We start from the raw sequence: 12,821 nt of genomic DNA, 5'->3' as shown, positions 1-12,821 counted from the left end.
GGCGGGGGTAAAAGAAAGGGAATGCGCATGCGCGGAGTCCTTCATTGGGGACTACAACTCCCAGAGTGCAACGCGGCGCGGGCGGAACCACTGCGGGGTGGGGAGAGGGGTGGGGAGAGGGGTGGGGAGAGGAGAGGGGAGGGAAGGGCCCTCCTGCTCAGAGTGCAGTGGGCGAGTCCGGCCAGGGGACTGGGAGAGGGAATGGAGAGCACTGGGGGGGACTGGGAGCACTGGAGGGGGGCTCAGAGGGCACTGGGAGAGACTGGGAGTACTGAAGAAGGGCTCAGAGGGACTGTAAGCACTGGAGGAGGGCTCAGGGGGCACTGGGAGCACTGGAGGAGGGTTCAGAGGGGACTGGGAGAGACTGGGAGTACTGGAGGGGGGCTCAGAGGACACTGGGAGGGACTGGGAGCACTGCAAGGGGGCTCAGAGGGGACTGGGAGGGACTGGGAGCGCTGGGGGGGGATGGGGTGCACTGGGAGGGGAGATCAGGGTGAACTGGGAGTGCTGGGAGGGGGGTAGGGTGCACTGGGAGAACTGGGAGAGGGACTGGGAGGCGGAATTGGGGTGAACTGGGAGTGCTGGGAGGGAGTTGGGGTGCACTGGGGGGACTGGGAGGGGGGCTGGGGGGAATTGGGGTGCACTGGGAGTGCGGGGAGGGGGTTGGGGTGCACTGGGGGAACTGGGAGGGGGACTGGGAGGGGGAATTGGGGTGCACTGGGGGGACTGGGAGGGGAGATCAGGGTGAACTGGGAGTGCTGGGAGGGAGTTGGGGTGCACTGGGGGGACTGGGAGGGGAGAATCAGGGTGAACTGGTCGTGCGGGGGGGGAAATCGGGGTGAACTGGGAGAACTGGGATGAATGGGGACACTCCCCCTCCCCCCCCCAAAGAAAAACCTCCTCCAAACCCGTAACCCCCAAACCCAAATAAACCAATCAGAGACAGAAATTGGGGGGGGGGGGACACAGAGCAAAGGGGGGGACACAGCCAAAGGGGGGGGACAGCAAAGGGGGAGGGGGGGGTTGCCCCCCCCTTTGTCCCCCCCTTTTCTCCCCCCCCAAAAACACCCCCAAAAGCTCCGAAACCTCCGAAGTGTTTAATACTGCGGCGCCTCCGCTCCCATTTTTGCCCTTTTCCACCCCAAAAACCCCCCCATTTTTTTTTTTTCCCCGGGAGGGGGGGGCCCCAAATGGATCTGGAGGGAGGGGGGGCCCCAAATGGATCCTGGGGTTCAGGGGGGGCCCCCCTGGATCCCGGCGGGCGGCTTTGCCGGCGTCAAGTCCTTTTTCCCGGCCGGGGGCTCTCGGTATATAAAAGGGGGTGAAAGAAAGAAAGGGGGGGGTCACCCCCCTATTTGAACCCCCCCCTCCATAAATAGCGCTGTGAGGGAGGAGGGGGGGGCAAAGGGGGGGGACACACACCCCTATTTAACGAGGGGTCGGGTTTTGTCGTCGTCGCTGCACTGATGCGCTTTGTATTTCTTCACCTCCGCCATATATTTGGCCCACGCGTCCCCTTTGCTCGTTAGCACCTAAAGGGGGGGGGGGGGCGAAAGAAATGGGGGTGAGGGGACCCCCAGAGTGGCCTCTGACCCCCCCCGAGCCCACCCAGCACCTCCTCAGGCACTGCTGCCTTCTCCCACAGTGCCCATTTCCTCCTCCCAGTTCCCCGGTTCCCCCTTCCATTGCCCGTTTCCTCTTCCTGGTGCAGCGCTTCCCCCTCACGGTTCCCCATTTCCCCCTCCCGTTGCCCATTTCCCCTTCCCAGTGACCCGTTTTTCCCTCCTGGTTCCCCATTTCCCCTTCCTGGTGCTCCGGTTCCCCCTCCCGGTTCCCCATTTCTTCCTCCCAGTTCCCCATTTCCTCCACTGTGCCCCTTTCCTTACCCCGTTACCCCATTTCCCCCTCCCGTTGCCCATTTCCCCCTCCCGGTTCCCCATTTCCCCCTTCCCGGTGCCCCGGTTCCCCCTCCTGGTTCCCCATTTCCTCCTCCCAGTTCCCCATTTCCTCCCCTGGTGCCCCTTTCCTTATCCTGTTACCCCATTTCCCCCTCCCGGTTCCCCATTTCCCCCTTCCCAGTGTCCCGTTTCCCCCTCCCAGTTCCCCATTTCCTCCTCCCGGTTCCCCATTTCCCCCCTGGTGCCCCTTTCCTCCTCCCGTTACCCCATTTCCCCCTTCCATTGCCCCATTTCCCCCTCCCGTTGCCCATTTCCCCTTCCCGGTGCCCCATTTCCCCCTCCCATTTCCCCATTTCCTCTTCCCGGTGCCCCCGTTTCCCACCTCCTCGTCTGTCCGCTGTTTCTTGGCCACCACGCCGGTTTTCAGGGCCAGTCGGTTGCCCCCGCGCCGCCGACCCACCTGGGGACACAACGGCCATCGTCACCCGCCTGTCCGTGTCCGTCCGTCCATCCGCCCCGGAGCCGCAAATGCTCCCCCTTTGGGGTTCTGGGGCCGTTTTGCCCCTGCGTTTGGGGTTTTGGGGCCGTTTTGCCCCTGCGTTTGGGTTTTGGGGCCGTTTTCACCCTGCGTTTGGGGTTCTGGGGCCGTTTTGCCCCTGCGTTTGGGGTTTTGGGGTCGTTCTGCCCCTGCGTTTGGGGTTTTGGGGCCATTTTGCCCCTGTGTTTGGGGTTCTGGGGCCGTTTTGCCCCTGCGTTTGGGGTTCTGGGGCCGTTTTCCCCCTGCGTTCGGGGTTTCGGGGCCGTTTTGCCCCTGCGTTTGCGGTTTCGGGGCCGTTTTGCCCCTGCGTTTGCGGTTTCGGGGCCGTTTTGCCCCTGCGTTTGGGGTTTCGGGGCCGTTTTGCCCCTGCGTTTGCGGTTTCGGGGCCGTTTTGCCCCTGCGTTTCAGGTTTTGTGGCCGTTTCTGCCCCTGCGTTTGGGGTTTCAGGGCCGTTTTGCCCCTGCGTTTGGGGTTTTGTGGCCGTTTCTGCCCCTGCTCCCCAGATTGGGGGGTTTGGGGCCATTTCTGCCCCCCAGGGCAGCGGATTTGGGGCCCCTTTACCCTAAACTCTGGGGTTCGGGGGCCGCTTGGGGCTGTTTTGCCCCTAGGTTGACAGGTTTGGGGCCACGTGAGGCCGTTTTGCCTCTGGGTTCAGGGGTTTTGGGGCTGTTTGGGGTCCTTTTGCCCCCCCGGTGTGGGGGTTCTGGGGACACTTTGCCCCCGACTTGGAGGTTTTGGGGCTGTTTGGGGCCGTTTTACCCCCCACTCAGGTGTTTTGGTGCTTTTTGGGGTCGTTTTGCCCCCAACTCAGGGATTTTGGGGCTGTTTGGGGCCCTTTTGCCCTCAGCTCGGGGGCTTTGGGGGCCGTTTAGGAACATTTTGCCCCTGAGCCGGGGGTTTTGGGGCTGCCTTGACCACAGGTTCAGGGCTTTGGGGGTCACTTGAGGTCGTTTGGGGCTCCTTCGGCCCCAGCTCGGAGGTTTTGGGGCTGTTTGGGGCCCTTTTGCCCCCCGCTCAGGGGCTTTGGGGCTGTTTGGGGCCCTTTTGCCCCTGAGCCGGGGCTTTTGGAGCCGTTTTGCCCCCTACTTGGGGGATTTGGGGCTGTTTGGGGCCCTTTTGCCCCCTGCTCAGGGGCTTTGGGGCTGTTTGGGGCCCTTTTGCCCCCGAGCCGGGGCTTTTGGAGCCGTTTTGCCCCCTACTTGGCGGATTTGGGGCTGTTTGGGGCTGGTTTGTCCCCGGGCTCAGGGGTTCTGAGGCTGTTTTGCCCCCGATTCGGGGGGGTTGGGACCGTTTGGGGCCCTTTTGCCACCTACTCGGGGGCTTTTGGGGCTGTTTGGGGCTGTTTTGCCCCCAGGCCAGGACTTTTGGGGCCACTCAAGGCCGTTTTGTCCCCAGGCTCGGAAGTTTTGGGGCTGTTTGGGGCCATTTTGCCCGCAGCTCAGGGGCTTTGGGGCTGTTTGGGGCCCTTTTGCCACCAGGCCAGGGCTTTTGGGGCTGTTTTGCCTCCAACTCTGAGGTTTCGGGGCCGTTTTGCCCCCAACTTGGAGGTTTTGAGGCTGTTTGGGGCCGCTTTGTCCCCAGGCTCGGAGCTTTTGGGGCCGCTGGAGGCTTTTTTTGCCCCCAGGCCGGGGGTTCTGGGGCCGTTTAGGGCCCTTTAACCCCTGACTCAGGCTTTGGGGCTGTTTGGGGCCGTTTTGCCCCCGGGCCAGGGCTTTTGGGGCCATTTTGCCTCCAACTCTGAGGTTTTGAGGCCCTTTTGCCCCAGCTCAGAGGTTTTGGGGCTGTTTAGGGCTGTTTTGTCCCCGAGGTCGGACGTTTTAGGGCTGCTTGAGGCTTTTTTGCCCCCAGCCCGGGGGTTCTGGGGCCATTTAGGCACATTTCTCCCCCCACACTCAGGGGTTCCGGGGCCATTTAGGGACCTTTTCCCCTGACTCGGGCTTTGGGGCTGTTTGGGGCCATTTTGCCCCCGGCTCAGAGATTTTGGGGCTCTTTAGGGCTGTTTTGTCCCCAGGCTCAGAGGTTTTGGGGCTGCTTGAGGCTTTTTTGTCCCCGGGCCGGGGGCTCTGGGGCTATTTAGGGACATTTTGCCCCCAGGCTCAGGGGTTCTGGGGCCATTTAGGGACCTTTTGGCCCTGACGTGGGCTTTGGGGCCGTTTTGTCCCCACACTTGGAGGTTTTGGGGCTGTTTTGTCCCCACGCTCAGAGGTTTTGGGGCCACTTTGCCCCCAACTCGGGGATTTTGGGGCTGTTTGGTGCCCTTTTGCCCTCAGCTCGGGGGGTTTTGGGGCCGCTTTGTCCCCGACTCGGGAGTTCTGGGGCCGTTTAGGGATGTTTTCCCTCTGGGCCGGGGATTTCGGGGCCGCTTTGCCGCCGGCTCGGGGGTTCTGGGGCCGTTTAGGGCGGGTTTACCCCCCGCTCAGGGGGTTTTGGGGCGGCTTAGCCCCCCGGCTCGGGGTCTCGGGGGCCGTTTAGGGTTCGTTTTGCCCCCGGGCCGGGGATTTCGGCGCCGCTGGCGGGGCGGGAGGCACCGGCGGGGTGGGAGGGGCCGCGGACCCCGTTCCTTACGAAGCTGAGGGCGGCGCCGCTCCCGGTCCTCTTCGGGCCGGGCCCCGGGGCCTCCCCCGCCGCCGCCGCTGCCGCCGCCTCGCGCTCGCGCTGCTGCTCCTCCTCCTCCATCTTCCGCTTGAACAGCTCCAAGAAACTCCCGTCGTTAGCGAAAACGTTAACTCCCCCGCCGGGACCGGGCGGCGGCGGCGGCGACGGCGCCTCCGCCTCTTCGCCCCGCGCCGCCATCTTGTCCGCCGCGATCCGCGAGCGCGCGACGGCGGCGCCGACTGATGACGTCAGAGGGACCGCCAGGACGGGGCCGCGTTGCCAGGCAACGCGCGGGGGCGCCCGACGCCGTGTCCAGAAGGATAGAGGGGCTCGAGGGCCAATCCGCAGCGAGGGAGGCGGGGCTTAGGGGGACTGTTGCCAATCAGAGGCAGCGGGCGGGGCCTCGTGGCCGCTTTATCCAATCAACGCGAGTGAGGAGCAGGGGGCGTGGCCTAATGGACAGTCCGGCCAATCAGAGAGTGGCTGGTGTGGGAGGGCGTGGCCTGAGAGCGTCCTGGCCAATCATCGCGCAGGAGGCACTGGGAGGCGGGGCCTGGAGGGCGCTCTGACCAATCAGTGTGCGGGAGACACAGGGAGGCGGGGCCTCGTCGCCGCGTCATCCAATCAATGAGCGGGTGGTTCAGGGGGCGGGGCCTTAGAGCGCTCTGACCAATCAGCGCGCGGGAGGCGCAGGGGGCGTGGTCTAACGGGCTGTCCGGCCAATTAGCGAGTGGGCGGTGCAGGGGGGCGTGGCCTCGCGGCTGCCGCTCCGTCCAATCCCGCGCGGGGGGCGGTGGAAGCGGCGCGGGGGAAGATGGCGGCGGCGGGTGGCGGGTGGGCGGCTGAGGCGGAGGAGTTCGAGGACGCTCCGGACGTGGAGCCGCTGGAGCCGACGCTGGGAAACGTCTTGGAGCAGCGAAGCCTCAAGTGGATCTTCGTGGGGGGAAAGGGCGGCGTGGGCAAAACCACCTGCAGGTGAGGGGGAGGGTCGAAAGCACCTGGGGGGGGGGCGAAACCACCTGAGGGGAGGGGGCGAAACCACCTGAGGGGAAGGGGAGGGGGGCGAAACCACCTGAGGGGAAGGGGGGGAGAAACCACCTGAGGGGAAGGGGGCGAAACCACCTGAGGGGAAGGGGGGGCGAAACCACCTGAGGTGGGGGGGGCGAAAAAACCTGAGGGGAAGGGGGGGCGAATCCGCCTGTGGGAGGGCGTAACCATTTGCAGGTGAGGGGGGAGGAACCATTTGAGGGGGGGGTGAAAGCAGCTGAGAGGGGGCAAAACCACTCGGAGGGGGAGTGGGGGGGGAGTGATGGCATTGAGGGATCGAAGGGATCCAAAGGGATCGGGGTGGGATGGAAGGGATCAGGGTGGGATGAGGTGAGGATCAAAGGGATTGGGATGGGATCAGGCCGAGATCAATGGGATCAGTCTGGGGCTGAAGGGATCGGGATGGGATCTGGTTGGAATGGAAGGGATCAGGATGGGATTGGAGGAATTGGGATGGGATCAGCTGGGGATCGGGATGGGATCAGGCCAGGAGCAATGGGATTAGGATGGGGTCGAAGGGATCAGGGTGGGATCAGGCCGGGATTGAGGGACTGGGATGGGATCAGGGCAGGAGCAATGGGATCAGGATGGGGTCGAAGGGATCGGGGTGGGATCTGATTGGAATCAAAGGGATTGGGATGGGATCAGGTTGGGATGGAAGGGCTCAGGGTGGGATTGAAAGGATTGGAATGGAATCAGGCCGGAGTCAAGCGGATCAGGATGGGATCAAGTGAGGATCAGGATGGGATCAGGCCGGGATCGAAGGGATCAGGAATTGAAGAGATCGGGATGGGATCAGGTTGGGATCAAAGGGATCAGGGTGGGATCGGGCCGGGGTCAAAGGAATCAGAATGGGATCGGCTTGAGATGGATGGGGTCGGGCTGGGAGCAAAGGAGGCACAATGGGATCGAGGCAAGGAGGAGGGGATGGGATGGGATGGAGGAATCAGACCGGGATGAGATGGGATGGGATGGGGAAATTGGATCAGGATTGGGTGGGATGGGTTGGGATGGAGCAATTGGATTAGGATAGGGTGGGATGGAGTGATTGGACCAGGATGGGATGGGATGGAGAAATAGGACTGGGATGGGGTGGGATGGAGAGCTTGGACCAGGATGGGGTGGGATGACATGGGATGGGATGGAGAGATCGGACCAGGATGGGATGGAATGGAGAAGTTGGATTGGGATGGGGTGGGATGGGTTGGGATGGAGCAATTATATTAGGATAGGGTGGGGTGGAGTAGTTGGACAGGGATGGGATGGGGTGGAGAAATCGGACTGGGATGGGATGGCACGGCATGGGATGGGTTGGGATGGAGCAATTAGATTAGGATAGGGTGGGATGGAGTGATTGGACCGGGATGGGATCTGATGGGGTGGGGTGGGATGGGATGGGATGGAGAGATCAGACCGGGATGGGGTGGAGAGATTGGATTGGGATGGGAGGGGATGGAGAGATCGGAGTGGGATGGCATGGGATTGGTTGGGATGGGTTGGGTTGGGATGGAGCAATTAGATTAGGATAGGGTGGGATGGAGTGATTCGACCGGGATGGGATGGGGTGGAGAGATCGGACCGGGATGGGATGGGGAGATTGGATTGGGATGGGATGGGGAGATTGGACTGGGATGGGATGGGATGGGATGGGATGGGATGGAGAGATCGGACTGGGAATGGATGAGATGGGATGGGATGGGGAGATCGGATTGGGATGGGACGGCATGGGATGGGATGGGATGGAGAGATCGGACTGGGATGGGATGGGATGGGATGGAGAGATCAGACTGGGGTAGGATGGGATGGAGAGATTGGACTGGGATTGGGATGGGGTGGGGGCCGCCAGCTGGGCGTGGTGTGTTCCGGGGGGGTTCCCGTGACGGCGCTGCCCCCCCGCAGTTGCAGCCTGGCGGTGCAGTTGGCGCGAGTGCGCGAGAGCGTTCTCATCATCTCCACCGATCCGGCGCACAACATCTCCGACGCCTTCGACCAGAAGTTCTCCAAAGTGCCCACTAAGGTCCAGGGCTACGACAACCTCTTCGCCATGGTGAGACCCCCCCCCGGGCCCCCCCAGACCCAACACCACAACACCCACATGTGTCGTCCCCCCCCGAAACCCCCCCTTGACCCCCCCAAGGAGATCAATCCCAGACTGGGGGTGCAGAGCAGCCCCCCCTGACCCCCCCACACCTTTCTGTGCCCGCCCAAACATCCACCCCAGGCTGGGGGGTGCAGAGCAGCCCCCCCTGACCCCCCCGTGTCCCCCCCTCAGGAGATCGACCCCAGCCTCGGGGTGGCGGAGCTGCCGGATGAATTCTTCGAGGAGGATACGGTGCTGAGTATGGGGAAGAAGATGATGCAGGAGGCCATGAGCGCCTTCCCGGGCATCGACGAGGCCATGAGCTACGCCGAAGTCATGAGGTGGGCGAGGGGGGGGCCCGGGGAGCAAGGGGGGGCACTTATGGGGGTGAAGGGGGGAGGGGAGGGGGATAAGGGAGGGAGTGGGGGGGGAAGGAGAGGGGCTGGGGGGTGAGGGGGGGGCAGTTGTGGGGATGGGGGGGTCCCATCCTCGCTGGGGGGGTCCGATCCTCACTGGGGGGGTCCCATCCTCACTGAGGGGTTCTCATTCTCACTTGGGGGGTCCCATCCTTGCTAGGGGGGTCCCATCGTTGCTGGGGGGGTCCCATCCTCACTGGGTGAGGTCCCATCCTCCCTGAAGGGGTCCCATCCTCACTGTGGGGGTCCCATCCTCACTGGGGGGGTCCCATCCTCACTGAAGAGGGGGTTCCAGATTGAGGGGGAGTCCCAGACTGATGATGGTCCCAGGCTGAGGGGGGGTCTCAGGCTGGGTGGGGTTCTCAGGCCAAGGAGGAGTCCCCAACCGAGGGGGGTTCCTGTCCCCGCTGAGGGGGGTCCCCCCCACAGGTTGGTGAAGGGGATGAACTTCTCGGTGGTGGTGTTCGACACGGCGCCCACGGGGCACACGCTGCGGCTGCTCAACTTCCCCACCATCGTGGAGCGCGGGCTGGGGCGGCTCATGCAGATCAAGAACCAGATCAGCCCCTTCATCTCCCAGGTGGGGCCGGGGGGGCCGGGGGGGCAGATCCTGGGGCTCAGGGGGATCCTGGGGGCAGATCCTGGTCTGTAGGAGCAGATTTGGGGGGGGCAGTTAGGTCCTGGGGGCAGATCCTGATCTGTAGGGGCAGATCTTGGGGTTGGGGAGGGGTCCTGGGGGCAGATCCTGATCTGTAGGAACAGATCCTGGGGCTCAAGGGGGTCCTGGGGGCAAATTCTGGGGTGGAGTGGGGATCCTGGGGGGAGATCCTGGTCTGGGGGGGCAGATCCTGGGGCTCAGGGGTGTCCTGGGGGCAGATCCTGATCTGTAGGAGCAGATCTTAGGGCTGGGGGGGTGTCCTGGGGGCAGATCCTGGGGCTCAGGGGTGTCCTGGGGGCAGATCCCAGGGTACGAGGGCAGATCCCGGGCTGGGGGGGTGTCTCAGCGCCGCTGCCCCCCCAGATGTGCACCATGTTGGGGTTGGGGGATATGAACGCTGATCAATTGGCGTCGAAACTGGAGGAGACGCTGCCCGTGATCCGCTCCGTCAGCGAACAGTTCAAGGACCCGGTGAGGGGGGGACAAAGGGGGGGGGACACGACAGCGAGGGGGGGACGGGGATGGGGGACAGAGCGGGGGGGGGGGGGGGCAGTGGGGGGCGGGACAGAGCCGGGGGGGGGACAGCGGGGGGGTGGGGGGGGAACAGCGAGGGGGGGACAGAGCCGGGGGGGGGGACGGGGGACAGCGAGGGGGGGACAGGGACCTCGGGAGGGGGATGGGGACAGCAGGAAGGGGGACGGGGACATTGGGAGGGGAATGGGGATATGAAGATGGGGACAAGATTAGGAGGACATCGGGAGGGGGACACCAAAGAGAGGGATGGGGACAGTGGAAGGGGACAGTGATGCCGGGAGGGGGACGCTGGGAGAGAGAGGGGGACATCGGGATGGGGGGGGGGCTAAGGGACAGGGATGGGGACACTGGGAATGGAGACACCGGGAGGAGCACAAGGACACCGGGAGGACAAGGGGACATTGCTGGGGGGGTGACACAGTGGGGGGGGACACACGACACAGGGATGCCAGGCAGGGGAGTGGGGACACCGGAGGGGACGGTGACGCCAGAGGGGACAGCGATGCGGCCAGGCTGGTCTGGGCACATTCCCAGGGCTCGGAGGGGACAGCGAGCGCAGTGTCACCGTGTCCCGTGGGTGTCGAACCATCGCGCTGTGCCATCGTGGTGTCACCGTGTCACACGGGTGTCGAACCATCGCGCTGTGCCATCGCGGTGTCACCGTGTCGAGCCATGGGGCACTTTGGGGTCAATTGGGGCATTTTGGGGTCAGTTTGGCCCCTTTTGGGGTCAATTGGGCCATTTTGGGCACCAATTGGACTTCTGGGGGTCATTTGGGGCACTTTTGAGGTCAGTTGAGGTATTTTTGTTCCACTTGGGGCATTTTTGGGGCCATTTAGTGGTGATTTTAGAGATTTTGGGGCCATTTTGGGGTCAGTTGGGCCCTTTTGGCGTCAGTTGTGGCAGTTTTGGGGCCGCTTAGTGGTATCTTTAGGGATTTAGGGGGCATTTTGAGGTTGTCGTGCCACCGCGCCGTCGCCGCGTCGAGCCGTCGCGGTGCCGTGGGGCTGACGGTTGGCGTCGTGGCGGTTTAGGAGCAGACGACGTTCATCTGCGTGTGCATCGCCGAGTTCCTTTCGCTCTACGAGACGGAACGGCTCATCCAGGAACTCGCCAAGTGCCGCATCGACACCCACAACATCGTGGTTAACCAACTCGTCTTCCCCGAGCCGCTCCGGCCGTGCCGCATGTGCGAGGCGCGGCACAAGATCCAGGCCAAGTACCTCGACCAGGTATTGGGGGGCTGGAATTTGGGGGGGTTTGGGGAGAGCCAGAGTGCCTCGGTCGCTGCCCGGCTCAAAGGAGGGAGTTTGGGGGGGCTGGAATTTGGGGGTCAGGGGGGAAATGGGAGTTCTAAGGGCACCCAAGTCCCTGTCCAGTTGGAGGTGGGGAGCTTGGGGAGCTGGAATTTGGGGGTCAGGGAGGGTTTGGGGGGCCAAGGTGAGGGGTTTGGGGGGCCTAAGGTGCCTCAGTCGCTGCCTGGCTCAAAGGAGGGGGTTTGGGGGTGCTGGAATTTGGGTGTCGGGGGGGGATTGGGAGTCCAAGGGCACCCAAGTCCCTTCCCAGTTCCAGGTGGGGGGCTTGGGGAGCTGGAATTTGGGGGTCAGGGAGAGTTTGGGGGGCCAAGGTGGGGGGTTTGGGGGGCCCAAGGTGCCTCAGTCCCTGCCCAGCTGAAAGCGGGGTCTTGGAGGGCTGGAATTTGGGGCTCAGGGGGATTTGGAAGTCCAAGGGCACCCAAGTCCCTTCCCAGCTCAAAGTGGGGAGCTTGGGGAGCTGGAATTTGGGGGTCAGGGAGGGTTTGGGGTGCCGAGGTGGGGGTTTTGGGGGGCTCAGGGCACCCAGGTCCCTTTGCAGCTCGAGATGGGGGAGCTTGGGGGCTGAAATTTGGGGATCAGGGGGTTGGGGGTCACGGAGGGGTTTTGGTGGGGGCCAAGGTGGGGGATTTGGGGGCCAAGGTTGGGGTTTTGGGGGGGTTGCAAGGTGGGGGATTTTGAGGGTGCAAGGTGGGGGAATCTGGGGGGCCAAAGTTGGGGCTTTTGGAGGGGCAAAGTTGGGGGTTTGAGAGGGGCAAAGTTGGGGGTTTGGAGGGGCCAAAGTTGGGGGTTTAGGGGGGCAAAGTTGGGGTTTTGGGGGGGGCAAGGTGGGGGCATTTGATTGGGCCAAAGTTGGGGGTTTGAGGGGGGGTGGGGCAAAGTGGGGGTTTTGGGGGGGCTGAGGCACCAGAGTCCCTTCCCAGCTTGAGGTTGGGGGAGGGCTTGAATTTGGGGTTCAGGGTGGGTTTGGTGGGGGCCAAGGAGGGGGGGTTTGGGGGTGTCAGGGCGCCTCGGTCTTGGGAGGGGGCTGGAATTTGGGGGGTCTCGGGGGCTGGGAGGTGCTGGGATGCCCGGATTTGGGGGTGCTGGGTTTTAGGGACCCCCCCTGTGTTGCCCCCCCCCAGATGGAGGATCTGTACGAGGATTTCCACATCGTGAAACTGCCGCTGTTGCCCCACGAGGTTCGGGGGACGGACAGAGTCAACGCCTTCTCCTCACTCCTCTTGGAGCCCTACACCCCCCCCAGCCCCAAATAACCCCCCCGGGCCCCCCCGGGGCTGGGCCGGGCCCCCCCAGACCGGGAACTGCCCCCCCCGGGCTGTGCTGGGGCCCTGCCCTGCTCTGGGACCCCCAATCCCTGCTCCGGGACCCCCAATCCCCGATCTGGGACCCCTCACCCTGATCTGGGACCCCCCCATCCCCAGGTTGGGCCCCCCCCAAACCAGCCTCCCCCCACCCCAGGACTGTGTTGGGACCCCCCCCCCCCGGCTCTGGGACACCCCCATCCCAGACTGGGAACCCCCCCAGCCAAGACCCCCCCATTCCAGACCAATTGCCCCCCCAGGACTGTGCTGGGACCCCCCCCCTCTCTGGGACACCCCCATTCCAGACCAATTGCCCCCCCAGGACTGTGCTGGGACCCCCCCCAGCCAAGACCCCCCCCAGCTAAGACTCCCCTCCTCCATCCCAGACCAATTGACCCCCCAGAACTGTGCTGGGACCCCCCCCAGCCAAGACCCCCC

The 12,821-nt window shown here is 64.1% G+C and overlaps 2 protein-coding genes across 2 annotated transcripts; one reads left to right on the top strand and one right to left on the bottom strand.

Annotated features, from left to right (window-relative positions):
* Positions 1–1,114: 1,114 nt before the first annotated feature.
* Positions 1,115–5,269, bottom strand: TRIR (telomerase RNA component interacting RNase). The gene is made up of 3 exons (XM_054051734.1): positions 5,002–5,269; positions 2,281–2,358; positions 1,115–1,532 (listed from the first exon to the last, which is right to left on the bottom strand). Exons 1-3 carry the CDS (start codon positions 5,227–5,229, stop codon positions 1,425–1,427), a joined length of 414 nt encoding a protein of 137 aa, XP_053907709.1. The 5' UTR covers positions 5,230–5,269; the 3' UTR covers positions 1,115–1,424.
* A 571-nt stretch (positions 5,270–5,840) lies between these two features.
* On the top strand, positions 5,841–12,361 carry GET3 (guided entry of tail-anchored proteins factor 3, ATPase). Its single transcript, XM_054051733.1, has 7 exons — positions 5,841–6,006; positions 7,978–8,125; positions 8,351–8,499; positions 9,004–9,154; positions 9,596–9,703; positions 10,801–10,998; positions 12,204–12,361. The coding sequence occupies exons 1-7, from the start codon at positions 5,846–5,848 to the stop codon at positions 12,333–12,335; spliced, it is 1,047 nt and encodes a 348-aa protein (XP_053907708.1). The 5' UTR covers positions 5,841–5,845; the 3' UTR covers positions 12,336–12,361.
* Positions 12,362–12,821: the final 460 nt, after the last annotated feature.

The sequence above is a fragment of the Cuculus canorus genome, chromosome 30 (genome assembly GCF_017976375.1).
Source record: "Cuculus canorus isolate bCucCan1 chromosome 30, bCucCan1.pri, whole genome shotgun sequence".
In the NCBI taxonomy this organism is placed as follows: Eukaryota; Metazoa; Chordata; class Aves; order Cuculiformes; family Cuculidae; genus Cuculus; species Cuculus canorus.
The sequence above is the reverse complement of the archived record's forward strand: the minus strand, read 5'-3'. Positions and strand labels throughout refer to the sequence as shown.

Excerpts from the sequence above, each read along its gene's own strand:
- TRIR (XM_054051734.1), bottom strand. The coding sequence starts at position 5,229 with ATGGCGGCGCGGGGCGAAGAGGCGGAGGCGCCGTCGCCGCCGCCGCCG. Across the intron at positions 2,359-5,001 it reads GCGGCGCCGCCCTCAGCTTC|GTGGGTCGGCGGCGCGGGGG; the intron begins GTAAGGAACGGG and ends TTGTGTCCCCAG. Across the intron at positions 1,533-2,280 it reads AACAGCGGACAGACGAGGAG|GTGCTAACGAGCAAAGGGGA; the intron begins GTGGGAAACGGG and ends CCCCCCCTTTAG.
- GET3 (XM_054051733.1), top strand. The coding sequence starts at position 5,846 with ATGGCGGCGGCGGGTGGCGGGTGGGCGGCTGAGGCGGAGGAGTTCGAG. Across the intron at positions 9,704-10,800 it reads GCGAACAGTTCAAGGACCCG|GAGCAGACGACGTTCATCTG; the intron begins GTGAGGGGGGGA and ends GTGGCGGTTTAG. Across the intron at positions 10,999-12,203 it reads AGGCCAAGTACCTCGACCAG|ATGGAGGATCTGTACGAGGA; the intron begins GTATTGGGGGGC and ends GCCCCCCCCCAG.